Source organism: Poecilia reticulata, linkage group LG15, assembly GCF_000633615.1.
Source record: "Poecilia reticulata strain Guanapo linkage group LG15, Guppy_female_1.0+MT, whole genome shotgun sequence".
In the NCBI taxonomy this organism is placed as follows: Eukaryota; Metazoa; Chordata; class Actinopteri; order Cyprinodontiformes; family Poeciliidae; genus Poecilia; species Poecilia reticulata.
This window is the reverse complement of record NC_024345.1, coordinates 12,137,583-12,152,617: the sequence shown is the minus strand read 5'-3', so window position 1 is coordinate 12,152,617 and position 15,035 is coordinate 12,137,583. Positions and strand designations below refer to the sequence as shown.

Genomic DNA, 15,035 nt, shown 5'->3' with positions numbered 1-15,035 from the left:
TGCTTTTTTGGGGGTTAAATTTAACAGGGGAATTTTCAACATTTGAATAATTTAATTTTCAAAATGATACATAAATAGATAAGTGTTTGCTGTTGCTGTTCGTGCATTTGTTTAATTGCCATTAAATATAAAACACTGGAACTTAGAGAAGTACAACAACAGACCTACAGTCCATCCATCCATTTTCTGTACACCCTTGTCCCTAATGGGGTCGGGACAGACCTACAGTTTGACCTAAAAATCTTGTGTTAGTGCTTGTTTTATGCGTGTTTCTATAAAATGCCCTCCACAGTATGGCGAAGTATTGTGGTGCAGTACAAACCTCCCAACGCTGGGATGTGCTATAAAATGAATTTCTTCGCCATTCAGCTTCTCTGCTGTCTTCCTTCGCTTTGTTTTTAGTGAGAAATTAAATGAACAACCAAAACTAGCCATGAGATTTATTTTTTACTTTTAGTCCATCTAATAAAACTATTACCTTTTTAGATACAAATCCATTCTTCTTAGGTTGCTTCAAGACATAGATGATATATGTAAGCCTGATAGCACCCAAAGCAGAAACCCCATAGCGTCTCTAACTCTTGGAAAGTTTTTTTTCCGTCCCACGAGTGGCTACACATGGTCAGTGGGACTGCCTGGCAACTTCAGATGGTGGGATAAAATCACCAGAAATTAGACGCGGCGGCCTTATATCTTCATCATGTTGAAGTCTAAGACCTTCGTAAAGAAGACCCGATCGGGTGGGGTGTTGAAGGTCGTACGTGAGCATTACCTGAGAGATGATATTTGGTGTGGAAGTGAAGTCTGCACTGAGTGCAAACAGGACTCCACGGTGCTGCAGAGAGACGCGTGTATTGAGAGCAGTCTGTGTCCCTACCCTCACTATCTGGTTCCTGACACCAACGTAGTGCTGCATCAGGTAACAACTCAAGAGTATCTACTTTTCGAGATTTACAAATGTGGCCACATAAACGTTCCTCTCATTCTAATTTTTTTATGTTTACGTTTTTTTTGTTTTACTTCAGATTGACGTGTTGGAAGATCCGGTGATTCGCAACGTGATAATCCTTCAGACTGTTCTTCAGGAGGTTCGTCATCGCAGTGCACCGGTTTATAAACGCCTGAAGGATATCATACATGAACAAGGGAGACACTTCTACACATTCACCAACGAACACCACAGGTACCGGGGAGGGGAAACCACAAGATCATATACAGTAAATGCACACTGGTGATATTTAGAAACGCACTGTTTTTATTTTTGCTGCAAGTCTGTACGTAATTATGGGGTTCGATTATTGCCAAAAAATGTTTGTGGCCACGGTAAGTCTGTAAAGGTCGTGAACTTATAATATATCTTAAGACTTAATTTAGAGGGGTTTTTTTAATATACATTTTTACATTATTTTTTCAACAGTTGTATCTCATAAGTGTTAAGTAGATATTTTCTCAAATGTTTACTCTGAGCCAGCTCAGTGGCAGTGCACAGCAACACACAACTCAGTACTTCATACAGCTAGAGCATGCTCCAGTCACTCAGGTACCTACTAGGAAATGGTTGGTAACTATATAACCGGTGACTTTAAGAGAATTTAAAGCTCTTGTAGAGACTTGTGTTACTAAATAGCATCCATGCTAAGCTGAACCTTGTGCTTGAACTCTGTTGACTCTCATATGTTTAATGTCTAATACATGTTTAGATGTTAACCTTCCACTGCAAAGTACTTCGGTAGTGTTTACTCCCGACTCCATCTTCTTGCAGAGAGACATTCATCGAACGTGAACCAGGGGAGAGCGCCAATGACCGTAATGACCGGGCGATCCGTGTGGCCGTCAAATGGTATAGCCAGCATCTGAAAACGCTAGAGTCGGGCTCAGATGATCTCAAGGTGGTCCTCCTCACCAACGATCAAGGCAACAAGCTAAAGGCTGAGGAGACCGGCGTGGTGGTGTACAAATGTAAAGTGTATTCATATCCCGTCCTCACGACAGTCTTGAAGATGAAGCATGCTTGTGCATGTCGCTACAATTTTTTTTTTTTTCGTTTTACATTCTAGTTGATGAATACATCAAGAGTCTGATAGGGAACCCTGAGTTGGTGGATTGCTTGGCTTTGTCCAACGATGATAAGGTGGGCATAGCTGTGTAGCTATTCACAGAAAAAAATCTGGTTTCATACTGAAAGCATTATTTTCATCTTTCCCCTTCTTCGCTTCCTGTTCTCCGTCAGAATGAGATCACCAGCAGTAAAGTGTTGTTTCCGGAGCATCTTCCTTTGTCGAAGGTCCAGGCGGGAATCAAGTCTGGCTCATTTCTCCAGGGAACCTTCAGGGCCAGCAGGGACAACTATCTGGAGGCCACGGTTTTTGTCCAAGGAGAGGGGGAGGACAGCACAGAGGTGGGCACGGACTTGTCTTAGGAAATGTCCTGGAGTCCTGCTAATTTACTAACAAGACTCCAGAGATTAAGGATTTTTGCGTAAAGAATTGGCTTATTGGCAGTCAAAGAAGAGTCTTAAGCTCTACTTTAAAGAATAAAAAGCTCTGCTTTGCTCTTTTCCTTGCCTCCAGGTTCTTATCCAGGGTCTTCAGAACCTCAACAGAGCGGTGCACCAGGATGTGGTCGCTGTGCAGCTGTTGCCAAAGAATCAGTGGGTGGCGCCGTCGTCAGTCGTGCTGCAGGACGACGGTGCGGCGAAGGACGATAACGTCGATGAGGACGAGGAGGAAAAAGTGGTGAATTTTGTTTTGTTGTTGTTGTTGTTTTACCAAGGACCTTTCCGACATCTGTTTTTTTTTTTCTTTTTTTTTTGGGATAGCCAGATTTCCATCACATTCATAATTAACAGCATTAGTCATTCAAGGACAACAAAAAAAACTTAACAAAAGTAGGGAGCGCACCACATCATCACATAAAAACAAAAAAAGGGCTAGATCCACAAAGTCTCCAAAGCAAAAAGTACATCATTTGTGGAGGAATATTAATCCTGACTCTATCTGGGATCTTAAACGTAAAAAGGGAGTAACATTCCATCTATGAATGTCTGACTTTATTTTTGAATTTAGTGGGCCATAATTGATGTCACAGTTTGGAGAGAAGTGAGACTGTGACATCAACTGTTTGATAAACTCAACATCCCAATTTCAGTTGTACATGATCTTAATTGAAGATGGAGGAGGGGGTGTTGTAGTTAAATGTTAATCCTTGAGTTTTGCTGATATTAATTTCGTAACCAGAGACTAAACCAAACTCATCTAGTAATTGCCAACGTTTTGGGAGTGCCTGTGAGGGTTGTGCTATACTTGGCAATAAATCGTCAGACTAGTTTCATGTCACAATTACCCCTTTTATATCTGACCTCTGCCTGATCAATTGATTCATGGGTTCTATAAACAAGGCAACGCACAACAGCGTTGTCTTGTTCCTCATTTCAGTATGAATGAATTGGTTAAGTTTCCATTTATTTTAATTCTAGCCGTTGGTTTATTGAATAGCGCTGCAAATGTTTTGGCTCCTCTCTTCTGCCTTCTCAATTTGCTCTTCCACGTCGTCCGTTCTGGTATTCACTTTCGCAATTTCTTCTTTCGTTGCTTCTAATTGTTACTTAATTTCTTGGCGAAACCCTCACAATTCTCGCAGAATCAGTTCCGAGTCTGTCATTTATCGACACTGCGTCTCCTTGCTTGTTAGCTCGAACCCGTTAGCCGAGTCGTTGCTGCGTCCCGTGGTTACACAAAATTTTGTGATTACCGTATATTGCGACCGCAGGAGGCGCTGTTGCAATTTTATACCGTTTGGATATACCTCGGCCTAACGCAAAAGGAAAAATAACAAAAAAGCCGAACAAAGAATAAAAAATAAAATCTTACCGCTAATATCGAGACTATTATGGAAGTATCTATGGTGACAGAATACGATAGCTCTTATCACATACCGTCTATATTTGCACAATAGTCACAATAGTAGTGGTAAGATGTTACTAAATGGCAAAGTATGGTTAAAACTGCAACAGCGCCGCCTGCAGTCACCGAATACGGTATAACACCGGAAGTCCCCAAGAAAATTGTTTTTAACAAATCCTCTTCTTCCCGTCTCTGTCCAGCTGACGGGACCCTTAACTGAGACGGCCAGGAGGGCAACAGGAAAAGTAGTGGGAATCATCAAAAGGAACTGGAGGCCATTCTGTGGCATGCTGAATGTCTCCCAAATCAAAGAAGTATGTTTACCATTTTTCCTGTCCACGTCTTAAAATATGAAGGTTGTAATTGCACAGGATTTCTACACAGTCTGGAAACTACTGGAAAAGTCTGAATTTTGATTTAAATATTTCAAAGATTTGGAGATGGAGCAAAAAATAAATATATGAAAAAATGTTGAATTTCCAAATGTTATTTTTTTTTTTTTTACAAATGTTATTATTCAGAGAAAAGTTTGCATCTATATTTGGCTTGAAAATACTGACTACCATAGGAACTTTGTATGAAACTTGATTATGCACTCTTCCCCCCAAAGATGCTTTCTGTTTGATCTGTCTGACCTTCAGGCACTGTATGTGTCTTACCATTATTTAATTTCCCCCCTCCCCAGTCCACCCGCCATCTTTTCACCCCAGCAGATCGCCGTATCCCACGCATTCGCATCGAAACACGACAAGCCTCCACTCTTGCAGGTCAGAGGATTATGGTGGCCATTGATGGCTGGCCCAAAGACTCTAGATACCCAAATGTAAGTCCCATCACATTCATTTACCGCAGCCCACAAAGAGCTGTAATTGACTCCCGTTAATTATTTGTGTGTTAGGGTCATTTTGTCCGCAGTCTGGGTGGTGCCGGTGAGAAGGACACTGAGGAGGAAGTCCTGCTTCTGGAGCACGATGTTCCACATCAGGCCTTCTCTCAGGCCGTGCTCAACTTCCTTCCCAAAATGCCGTGGAGCATCACACCAGAGGTAACATCTCCTGCAGCTGCACAAAGTATTGCACATTTATAAATGCGTGTGTACGGCATTAACATGTATGTGTTGTACAGGACCTGGCACAGAGGCAGGACCTGAGGCATTTAACAGTGTGCAGTGTGGATCCTCCAGGATGTACAGATATAGACGATGCTCTGCACTGCAGGGAGCTGGAAAACGGGAAGCTTGAGGTGCTCATCAGTGACAGCACTAAGCCGTTTGGGTTATCGGTTTGTGTATTTCAATCAGCTTGCAATGCGTTTCGCTGTAGGTAGGAGTTCACATCGCTGACGTCAGTCACTTTATCAGACCTGGGAATGCTCTGGACAAAGAGGCGGCTAACCGAGGGACCACCGTGTATTTATGTGGCAAAGTAAGACAATCAAAACTTGCATGGCTCCGTTTTAACCTCAGAAAACGGTGCAAGATGGAGTTCGGTGTGTCTTTTAAAAAACGAGGAAAAAAACGCTGAACTTAAACATCTTTAGTTGCATGTATGATTTACAAATACGACCTAGGATTATGTCATGACTCTATTTCTGCATGAAAGTTGTGAGCAGTTTTTAATGTTGTTCCTCCGCAGAGAATAGACATGGTTCCTGAGCTGCTCAGCTCTAACCTTTGCTCTCTACGCTCCAATGTGGAGAGGTGAGGATGAAACACACACGCACACACACAAACTTAGAGCAACCTCCAAAGTTATCGGTGCCTCAATACAACACTGCTGTTATTCATTCAGCTCTCAATGCCAGTAGGACAGCAGTTTGTTTCAGATAATCACTTGAGAGTTGGTGAAATCAGATTGAATGCCTCCCTAGTCGAAGCGATAAGATGGAGGAAAATACCTTGAAATTATTTCAAATTCTGGTTTCTTGTTTTTCCGTCTGTCCACAGGTTTGCTTTTTCATGTATTTGGGAAATGAACCACAAAGCAGAAATTTTGAAGACTCGGTTTACAAAAAGCATAATTAACTCCAAGGTAAAAACACTGACTAGAAAATGCATAGTTTTAAGTATATTTTCGTGGTATTTGTGTCTAGTTTCAACGATTGGTTTTCCTTTTTGCTGCCGGATGTTCCTCAGGCGTCTCTCACTTACGCCGAGGCCCAGATGAGGATAGATGACGCCAACAAGAACGACGATATCACTGAAAGCTTGAGGGGCCTCAACAAACTCGCAAAGATCCTCAAAAGGAAGAGGGTAGAAAATGGGTAAGGAAATGGTAATTAGTTAACAGAAAACCAATTTACAGATTGCTAAATGATTTGACTGCTTAGATACGATGTGATAGAAATGCTACGACTTTAAATAACCGAGTTTAAGTCTTATGTACCGATTTCTATCCTCAGGGCCCTGACGCTGTCGTCCTTAGAGGTTCGGTTCCATATGGACAGTGAAACTCATGACCCAATTGATCTGCAGACTAAAGAACTCATGTAAGCGACTTTCAAAATTCGGCCGAAGCCCTAACAAGATGTCAGTTTTCTGTTTCTGTCAGTATTCTAATCACTACCACTCGTCTTTCAGGGAGACAAACTCCATGGTGGAGGAGTTCATGTTGCTCGCCAATATTTCAGTTGCTCAGAAGATTTACGATGAATTTCCAGAGAGCGCTCTCCTGAGGAAGCATCCAGCTCCCCCTCCGTCCAACTACGACATCCTGATCAAAGCCGCAAAGTCCAAGGTCGGTTGAATCCATGTGTCACTAAAAAAAGACTTTGAACGCATCATTAAATACCCTAATTGATTCAAACATTAATCCTGCTAAGGAGCAGACCGAAACTTAATCTTTTTGTTTCCCTGTTTGATCAGAACGTGATGATCCACACAGATTCGGCCAAAGCGCTGGCCGATTCCCTGGATGGGGCCAAAGTGGACGGCTTCCAGTATTTTAACACGCTCCTGCGTATTTTAGCCACTCGCTGCATGATGCAAGCGGTTTATTTTTGTTCTGGCATGGACAGCGACTTCCACCACTACGGTCTCGCCTCGCCCATTTACACTCACTTCACCTCCCCCATTAGGAGGTACGAAAATTTCGATGTACTTTGCAGAAATACTTTTTTCACAGAAAGAAAAAGTCTTGAATAGTTGACTTTGAGTTTTTTTTTTACCTCTCTGCAGGTACGCTGACATCATTGTGCACCGCCTACTGGCGGTGGCCATCGGAGCAGACAGCACCTACCCCGATTTGATGGACAAACACAAACAGTCGGTTCTTTGCAACAACCTCAACTACAGACACAAAATGTCTCAGTACGCACAGAGAGCGTCTGTGGCCTTCCACACTCAGGTATTCCACAATGTTGTTCTCTGCAGACATTCGTCTTCACTCGATACTTCGAAAATTGTATTTGAATTTGACCAAAGCGTCCTTTCAATTCCCTTGCAGTTGTTCTTCAAGACCCGAGGAATTCTCAACGAGAAGGGATTCGTTCTGTTCGTGCGGAAGAACGCGATCATCGTTCTGATCCCGAAGTTCGGTCTGGAAGGAACCGTTTTCTTTGACGCTAAAGACAAAGCTTCTCCCAACCTCGTTTTTAACGAAGAGGTCCAGACACTTCAGTTCTTGTTTTGCTGTAGTTTTTTCTTTTTAGTCAGAGAATAAATGTTAAAAATGTTTCCTGTGTATTCGTGTAAAGGGTCCCACTCTGAAGGTGGAGCGGCACACTTTCCACATATTTGACCAGGTGAAGGTCACCATCAGCCTGGACGACTCCAACATTCAGCACCAGAAGATCCGCATGGCTCTGACAGAACCTGTGGTAAGGACAACTTAAACACTGGTCCAAAGTATTTGTCTTCTCTTTTATTTTTTTTATATACATGTATAACAATTAAATGTCTGTCATTTTCAGAGTATGCATAAAGCATATTTGTAGATTTTAGTAGCACGTTTCCTTCAAAAAAGAAAAATAACCAAACTAAATGACTTAGTGTTTTGTTTGGAATTTAAGACTTTAGGAACTATTGGTCCAGTTGAATGTGAATTGGAAGTTGGCTGTAAATCAAATTTGTAGAAAATCGCCCTTTATCGATTTTTTTAATGAGTATATTCAGTCAGTAAGTGAAAAATCAAAAGCACAGATCTGTAAAATATCAAACTCAATGAGATGTGGCAAGTCATGAGATGAAGCTTGTACATTTAATATAAATCAGTGAGAAATAACTGCTTGGCAATGAAATCTTCTCGTCTTCTGATAATAGAAAAAAATGGTCTGGAAAACTTTTTCCAACTCAATTTTCTCTTTAAATTCTTATATTGTTTTGCAAAATGATCAGTTCCACACTTTTAAAGATGAAGTAGGAACTCTGGAAAACAAATGCAACTCTTTAAGAATCTATGTTGACATATTTAAAGTCGGTCTTTTGTAACCGTTACTAACAACAGCTCAACTCGATTCTTGGGATGTCAACCAGAAATAACCTGTAAAGCAGAATTTTTTTTATTTTTTAAGGTTTCTTTTTAAAACCGGTTTTATAAAATCCTGCGGTGGAAATCTGTCCACTTTGGAACCCAGCCGTTGTTTTGTTGTCAGTGAAAAAAAGATTCACCGCTTTGTACAAGTCCTGATAAAACGATATTGACATTTTTCTGAAGCTCTGTTGTTTCCCCCCTCATATAGATTCCTGGTGTTAGTGTTCCTGCACCGGAAGCGGAACCACAAGCCAAGAAGCGAAAACTGGACCGCTGAGACGAGCGTTGCATTTCACCCAGAAGATCTCGACTTTATTTTTGGTACTTATTGAAAGAGATTTGTTGTGTTTTCACGAGCAAATCTCTTCCTAGCAAATACGTCACTCATTATAGCAAGTTCGATCCAGTGAAACGGACGCTGGTGTATTTTTTACTCTTCTTTTTGCTTAAAACAGTTGCCGGTGGAAATAAAGCCGAATGTATGATAAATGTCGCTTCAGTTTAACCTAAAACAAAAAGGAATTGGTGACAGCAGAGTGTTTTTATTCTTATCACAGAACCGTTAGTGTGTTCTGCAAATAAACAGAACAACTCGAATGACATCGTGAGGCTAAAAAACAAACACATGAAGAGCTTAAGGCATTTTAATGTGTAAAACCTTCATGTCAAAATGTTTAAAAAAATAAAAGGGCTCCATTTTTTCCAACTCAATTGGTGGCATTTGTTTTGCATTAGTTGTATTTATTGCAAAATTACAGTTGTGATCTACAGATCCTGATTTAAACAAATATTGGTTATAGTGATAAGTTAAAAAAAATAAAAAAATAAAACAAAGTTTTATAAAAATATAAATACAGTAAAAGTCTGTCACCAGTTATAATTGAAATTCTGCCCGCTGGCATCAATACAGCATAAAAATAAAAAAAAGACCATTCATGTGCAACACAGACATGTTTTCACAAAACTTCCCCAATTTTATCAAACCTCTACATCTTAATTTAAAAACTATTACAAAGAATGAGATTTCAGTGGTTTACAAAATGACTGAAAAGAAAAACAAAAACCTTCCCTGCAGCTCAACATTCCCTGTGATTATTCATAACAGGCAGAGCGTTTGCTTTCAGTCAGGTATTTGTTGCCCTGCAGTTTCATTCACAGCAAAACATTCTGGTAAAACTCAACATTTCTAAACATAGTGTAAGTTTATTTGAATTTTATTGCAAAGTAATCATAGGCCTTCGTTGGAAGAGCGTCCCTTTAAACGTAGAAAATCAGGTGAGGCAGCGGGGAGGATGAAATGCCTAAAAAACACAATTAAAAGATGAAGAGCTCAAATAAAGGAGTCCGTGTGAATATTCAGGCAGTTCAGTTGTTGGTTGACGTTTCAATGAAGCCTTCACTGAGTATTTAGGCATAAGAACTTTTTCACGATACTACCAAACCATACAAAATACATGAAATTCAAAATCTTTTAAAGAATCTAAAAACTGTTTCTCGCAGCTATATTCAGCCCCTTTTCTCTTGATCTCTCAAGATAAAATTCTTTGTAACCAACAGCCTTCTGAAGCTACCCAACAAGCCAAGTCCACTTTAATCTCAGCTGAGACCAAAAACCATACAGGAAAGATTAGGGTAAAGTTTTCTGTTTAAAGCAGAGTTTGGTAATTCAGCCATTTGACAACTGGATTTCAGGGCCCTATCGGTTTCCTTTGTGTTAGTCTATCACATAACGTGTCTTTGAAATACATTAAACGATATTAATTTTGATTAATCCACATTTTTTGTCTCTTTCTCTCCAGTTAACCCTCAATGAGCATTAGCATCTTTGCCAAACTTGACCATAAGGGACAGTTAATCTAATTGGTCAAATATGATCAATATCCAGAGGATAAATGCATGTTGCAATAAACATATTATCCTACCAAATGCTGTGTCCAAGCACTTTCTACAGTACTGCATTCACTGACATTGCAATGGGGATTGCGACTCCAGGTTTAGTGATTTCCAAACAAAATTTATAGTCGGGATGCTTTAAATGCATCTAAATATATATTTAGATACGTGTATATTTATCTAAATATACACATATCTCGATAAATATACATATATCTAAATGTATATACTGCTGCGCAGTTGGTAACACTGTTGCCTTGTAGCAAGAAGGTTCTGGGTTGGATTCCCGGCCCGGGTCTTTCTGCATGGAGTTTGCATGTTCTCCCTGTGCATGCGTGGGTTCTCTCCGGGTACTCTGGCTTCCTCCCACAGTCCAAAAACATGACTATAAGGTTATTTGGTCTCTCTAAATTCTCCCTTGGTGTGAGTGTGTGCGTGCATGGTTGTCCAGAAAATGGATGGATAAATATAAAAGGTCTATCTTGATCAAAGGTACAAACAACGATTAACCTCACCTTAACTTTACTGAGTCGGGTGACGGGAAACAATTCTTCTACCTGGTTGGAACTGCTCTGGATGTCCGAGCTGATGCCGTCGATGAGGCTAGCGGTGCCAGCTGAGATGGTGTTGTAGCCACTGTCCACCTGCACAACAATCAACATTTACTAAGAAGGAAGTCTTCCATTGAAGTCTCACTGGAATAAAAATGAAAGTAAGGTTTTGTCAAGTTTCTCTCACTGACCTGCATGCTGGAGTCGTAGCGAAGGCTGCTTCCTTCTGCCAGGAGCGAGAGGAACATTTGAGAGCCTTCTGTCGCTGACGCATTTCCCATGCGAGAGCTAGTCAGGTGTTCTGAAGGGAATCCACCCTCCTCCTCGTCCTCCTCGAGCCTTTTTTTAAGCCCCACATTTTGTCCTTCTTCCATCTTCACAACCTCCATGGTATCCAGGTTAATTCTCTCAGGGGAAGCAGAGTGGCCGTCTGTTGCCAGCGGCGACGTTGGGTCTAGTTCCATGGCTGGGAGAGAAGATGAGGAAGAGGTAGGAGAGTGTTCGTCGGCCTCCCGGTCATCTTGGAGCTTGGGGTTGAGGATTGGCGAGATCAGCGGAGGGGACGCCCAGTTGCGGACTCTGGGTCTGGCCTTGGGTCTGGAAGTGTTTTGGTCGTGTTGGTAGAGGAGTTGGTGAGGGGAGCAGCTACGAATAGGGGAGCATCCTTCCACAAACGGACTTTCATTAGTGAGGGCAACGTCCGCATCCAGCGGACCTCCATGTGGGGTAAAGTTGCTGTGCTGTTTCTGCTCACCTGAAAAGATCCAGATCAAGGAGATAAAACCAACCTGAACCCCCACAAGATTTGGGATTTTTTTTGTATGATTTTTCAGCAATAGTGGCTTATATTTTGATAGTAATCCGAAATGAAGGGGGCAGACAGAAGGGGGAAAGACATGCAACAAAGGTACATAGGACGGAGGTCCTAGGCTCTGTAACCACGCAACGCTCCACAGTTGAAAGCAGATTGTCTACCTGAGTTTCTGGGAGTTCGCGCCATGTCAACAAGGATAGGAGAAACAGTCGGAGAGGCGTGGCCAGCAGGAGATGACCTATCAGGAAACAGAGGGCTGCTGATGCTGCCGAGGCTACAGTCTCTGAAGCAGCCCTGCTGGATGGGACTCGACGAGAACTGGCCCTACAGTTCAGACATTTAAAATTAGCATTTGTTTAATTGTGTACGGCTTATATCCCACAAATGTCACCTCCTCATTAATTAAAAACAACAATTTTCTCAAGGACTCACGACGTACCGTAGAGGGAGTCTGGGCCGACCGGCCGCCGGCCAGAGGTGACGGACAGACAGATGTTAATGCGTCCCCTTCGACACCGTCACCTGCGGCTCCGACTCCACCTCTGTAGGGAGACGGCCCTTCGAGTCGGCCGTTGGCTCTGTCGGGGCTCGGCGGCGTGGAGCTGTCAGAGCTGCTGTAGCTGAACTGGCCGTCGAGGAAAAGCTTCCGCCTCAACGAGGAGGAGCTGAGGCTCTCCTGTACGGCATCACAGGCCTCCTCGTAGCGGTAGTATTCTCCTGAGGCGAACAAACGTTACGTGAAAATACGACAAAAGCTAAAGGAGATGCTACCGACTTCGATTTGAGTCAATAGAAGGTTACCGAGTAATTTCTCCAAATCAAACGCCAAAGGTAGTGAAAGAGTCGTCTGGCAAGCAACTGTCAATAAAACAAAAATAATTAGTCGTGTCAAGCAAAGGTAATATAGAAATAAATGTTTCAATGTTACAAATGATTAATATCAAAATACATAAACTCTGTGATTTTATAGTTCCTTTCTTTTTATCTCCTGGTAATGGAATCCAAAAAAAAAAAAAAAAAAACTTTGTAAAAGTTCTAACTTGTATCCAACTTCTTTGTATAGATCTTAGTTTATTTGCAGATTTCAGTGAACATTTTTCCCCAATTGTTTTGTTTTTCAATGTCACACAAAAACCTCCCTAAGTGCCACATATCGCCAACTGGCTGCATTTTTACATTTGAGAGTTACTGTGAAAGTTTGAAAAATTATGATACTGGAATAAACAATGGTCAGCATTGTGCATAATGCATTATTTTAAAGATCCACAATCATTTGTACTGATGTATGGAAGAGGAACAGAAGTACACTAATGAAAACATTCCTCCCTGAAAAAAACAGAGATTAGCTACAGTATATTTTAAATATTGTAATTAATGTAAACTAACCTGAGATTTTTTCAGACTCCTCTGAGATCGCTTCAGAAAAAGGACCTAAAAAACACAAAAATTGCATTCAAACAAAAAAATAGAAAAACAACTCACAAAAATTTACTATAATGTTATTTACTTTTTTTGTACAAGTGAGTGGCTCTACGGGTTTCTGGTGCTGCCCAAGGGGAAGGCACAATGGCTCCTTTGGTGAAAAACTTCATTCGAAAATACAAAATATACAATTACATAACCAGGGACTCATTAGTGTTGAAGCACATATTATGAGCACAGATACTTTGACATTATTTACCTGCTCAATAGCATTCTGACATTTTTCCTCAATGTCTAAATCCATCCTGAAATTAAGTAAAATAAAAAACAAATAAATAAAACGTATAGATTTAAAATTATCTGAATTTTGTCAAGTTTTTTTTTTTTTTTCAGTTTTAGACAACGCATCTAATTTACTGCTTAACAACATATACCTCGTCTGGCTGAGGTAGAATGACTGCCGCTGGATTTCCTCTGGGTCTATATGCACTGGCAGAAGACTGGCCATTTCATCAATAGACCAGTTAAACTTAGGTGGAGTCTGGAAAAGAGACATACAAGAAAGGCTACGTATTATACACTACTCGGCAAAGAAATTGTGTGAGTACACACTATTTGGCAGTACTGTACTCTTATCTCTTGATCATTTTCACCACAATCTGCAAAGTGTTTTATTAAGAGTTTATGTGACAGATCAATATAAAACGGGATAACTGAAGTGGAGAGAAAAGAATACATGGCTTTATTATTTATTTTTATTTTTTCACAAATCTAAAAAAAATAATAAAAAAAACAACCTAATGATAACAACAATATCTCATATATATTTTTTAAATAGCCTCCAGATTAGTATATAGGTTCCATCTGGAGCTGCACAATATACAGCATCTCATGGGCTGCTTTGCAATGATTGGTTGGATACCTTGTTGTCCATGTCATGGATGGATGTCAATGTTACATTTGCATGAGCACGAATGACCACACAGAATGTATAATTTTGGGAATAAGATGGAAGAATTGGGCGTTTGTGTTGTAATCCAAATCCAGACCTTATCCAATCTGTGGAAACTGTGCCAAGACCTTAAAATTGCTTTTTTACGTTTTCTCTACAGCCAGTCGGACTGGTCTTAAGCTTGTAGACATGCAAAGATGGCAGTGGGGTTCTCCAAAAAGACCTGAAGATATACCTGCAGCGAAAGGTACAGCTGTATTTTTCAACGTTTTTTAAAATGTATAAATACAAACATTCTTTTTACACCACTTTAGTGTTGTGGTGATGCATCACAAAGGATCCTCATACATTACATGGATGTTTGTAGTTATAGCATGACAAAATGTCACAAAGTTACAAGCCTATGGATAATTTGGCAAGCAATTAGAGCAACAACGGTGTTTCTGATTTCTAATTAAGAACATGCATCCTATCCAGTAGGTTTAACATTAGTAACAGGTTAAGTTTAAATCTTACAGCCTTGCAGGGCTTGGATCTGAAGACAGACGGACTGGGCACCAGAGGCTCCCTCAGGTGGTGGTAGTCATTGGGACTCTCAAAGGGATTTCTAATGGAAGGCCTGCCTGGAGTCTCTGGGGTGATCTGTACCTCGATATGATCCCCCATTTTATCTGGAAACAACAAACATTTTTGTTAGCAGAAAAGAAAACTAACGCGTCAAACACTAAGCGTTTTAAAAAGAGGTAGTCCAGTAAATCCAATTCTTATTTTGTTATGAGGTTAGCTCGGTACCTTGGCTACGTTAAAAGGAACTTTGCGTACATATGTTTAAAGGTATCATGTACAAAACTCAGATATACAAAACATTTTTTTTTTCAGTCGGTACTTACAATCGTTCAAAAGAGCCGTCCTCGGCGAGTAAATCGACTGTTTTTATGAGAAGAGTCAGTACTACAGCTCTTGTAAGGAAACAGTTCAAACGTTTATTTCAATTTCCTCCACAAAACCTGCCAACCAATAGAAATCTTACAG

At 40.7% G+C, this 15,035-nt stretch overlaps 2 protein-coding genes across 3 annotated transcripts; one reads left to right on the top strand and one right to left on the bottom strand.

Moving 5' to 3' along the window:
• The first annotated feature begins 368 nt into the window (after nt 1-368).
• Nucleotides 369-10,297, top strand: dis3 (DIS3 exosome endoribonuclease and 3'-5' exoribonuclease). 2 transcript variants are annotated; one of them, XM_008429268.2, is made up of 22 exons: nt 369-919; nt 1,026-1,183; nt 1,763-1,959; nt 2,058-2,131; nt 2,231-2,398; nt 2,571-2,735; nt 4,103-4,216; nt 4,588-4,725; nt 4,801-4,947; nt 5,028-5,144; nt 5,225-5,326; nt 5,537-5,601; nt 5,848-5,932; nt 6,037-6,164; nt 6,303-6,389; nt 6,481-6,637; nt 6,766-6,980; nt 7,078-7,246; nt 7,346-7,504; nt 7,596-7,718; nt 8,580-8,692; nt 10,171-10,297. In XM_008429268.2, the coding sequence occupies exons 1-21, from the start codon at nt 701-703 to the stop codon at nt 8,646-8,648; spliced, it is 2,856 nt and encodes a 951-aa protein (XP_008427490.1). In that variant the 5' UTR covers nt 369-700; the 3' UTR covers nt 8,649-8,692; nt 10,171-10,297. The 2 variants fall into 2 exon arrangements, with proteins under 2 accessions (XP_008427490.1, XP_008427489.1); XM_008429267.2 differs by lacking the exon at nt 10,171-10,297 and having other exon boundaries at nt 8,580-10,138.
• bora (bora aurora kinase A activator) lies at nt 9,570-14,984 on the bottom strand. The gene is made up of 12 exons (XM_008429269.2): nt 14,894-14,984; nt 14,520-14,674; nt 13,486-13,592; nt 13,311-13,356; nt 13,137-13,215; nt 13,016-13,060; nt 12,431-12,487; nt 12,069-12,346; nt 11,791-11,953; nt 11,007-11,569; nt 10,780-10,908; nt 9,570-9,672 (listed from the first exon to the last, which is right to left on the bottom strand). Exons 2-12 carry the CDS (start codon nt 14,667-14,669, stop codon nt 9,643-9,645), a joined length of 1,647 nt encoding a protein of 548 aa, XP_008427491.1. The 5' UTR covers nt 14,670-14,674; nt 14,894-14,984; the 3' UTR covers nt 9,570-9,642.
• Nucleotides 14,985-15,035: the final 51 nt, after the last annotated feature.

What these genes read in the sequence shown, in the direction of transcription:
- dis3 (XM_008429268.2), top strand. Translation starts at nt 701, where the DNA reads ATGTTGAAGTCTAAGACCTTCGTAAAGAAGACCCGATCGGGTGGGGTG. An exon ending in AGGACGAGGAGGAAAAAGTG is followed by an intron (nt 2,736 to 4,102) that starts GTGAATTTTGTT and finishes GTCTCTGTCCAG; the next exon opens with CTGACGGGACCCTTAACTGA. An exon ending in TGGCTCTGACAGAACCTGTG is followed by an intron (nt 7,719 to 8,579) that starts GTAAGGACAACT and finishes CCCCTCATATAG; the next exon opens with ATTCCTGGTGTTAGTGTTCC.
- bora (XM_008429269.2), bottom strand. Translation starts at nt 14,669, where the DNA reads ATGGGGGATCATATCGAGGTACAGATCACCCCAGAGACTCCAGGCAGG. An exon ending in CGGCCCAGACTCCCTCTACG is followed by an intron (nt 11,954 to 12,068) that starts GTACGTCGTGAG and finishes TCTGAACTGTAG; the next exon opens with GGCCAGTTCTCGTCGAGTCC. An exon ending in CCCGACTCAGTAAAGTTAAG is followed by an intron (nt 9,673 to 10,779) that starts GTGAGGTTAATC and finishes TGTGTTTTTTAG; the next exon opens with GCATTTCATCCTCCCCGCTG.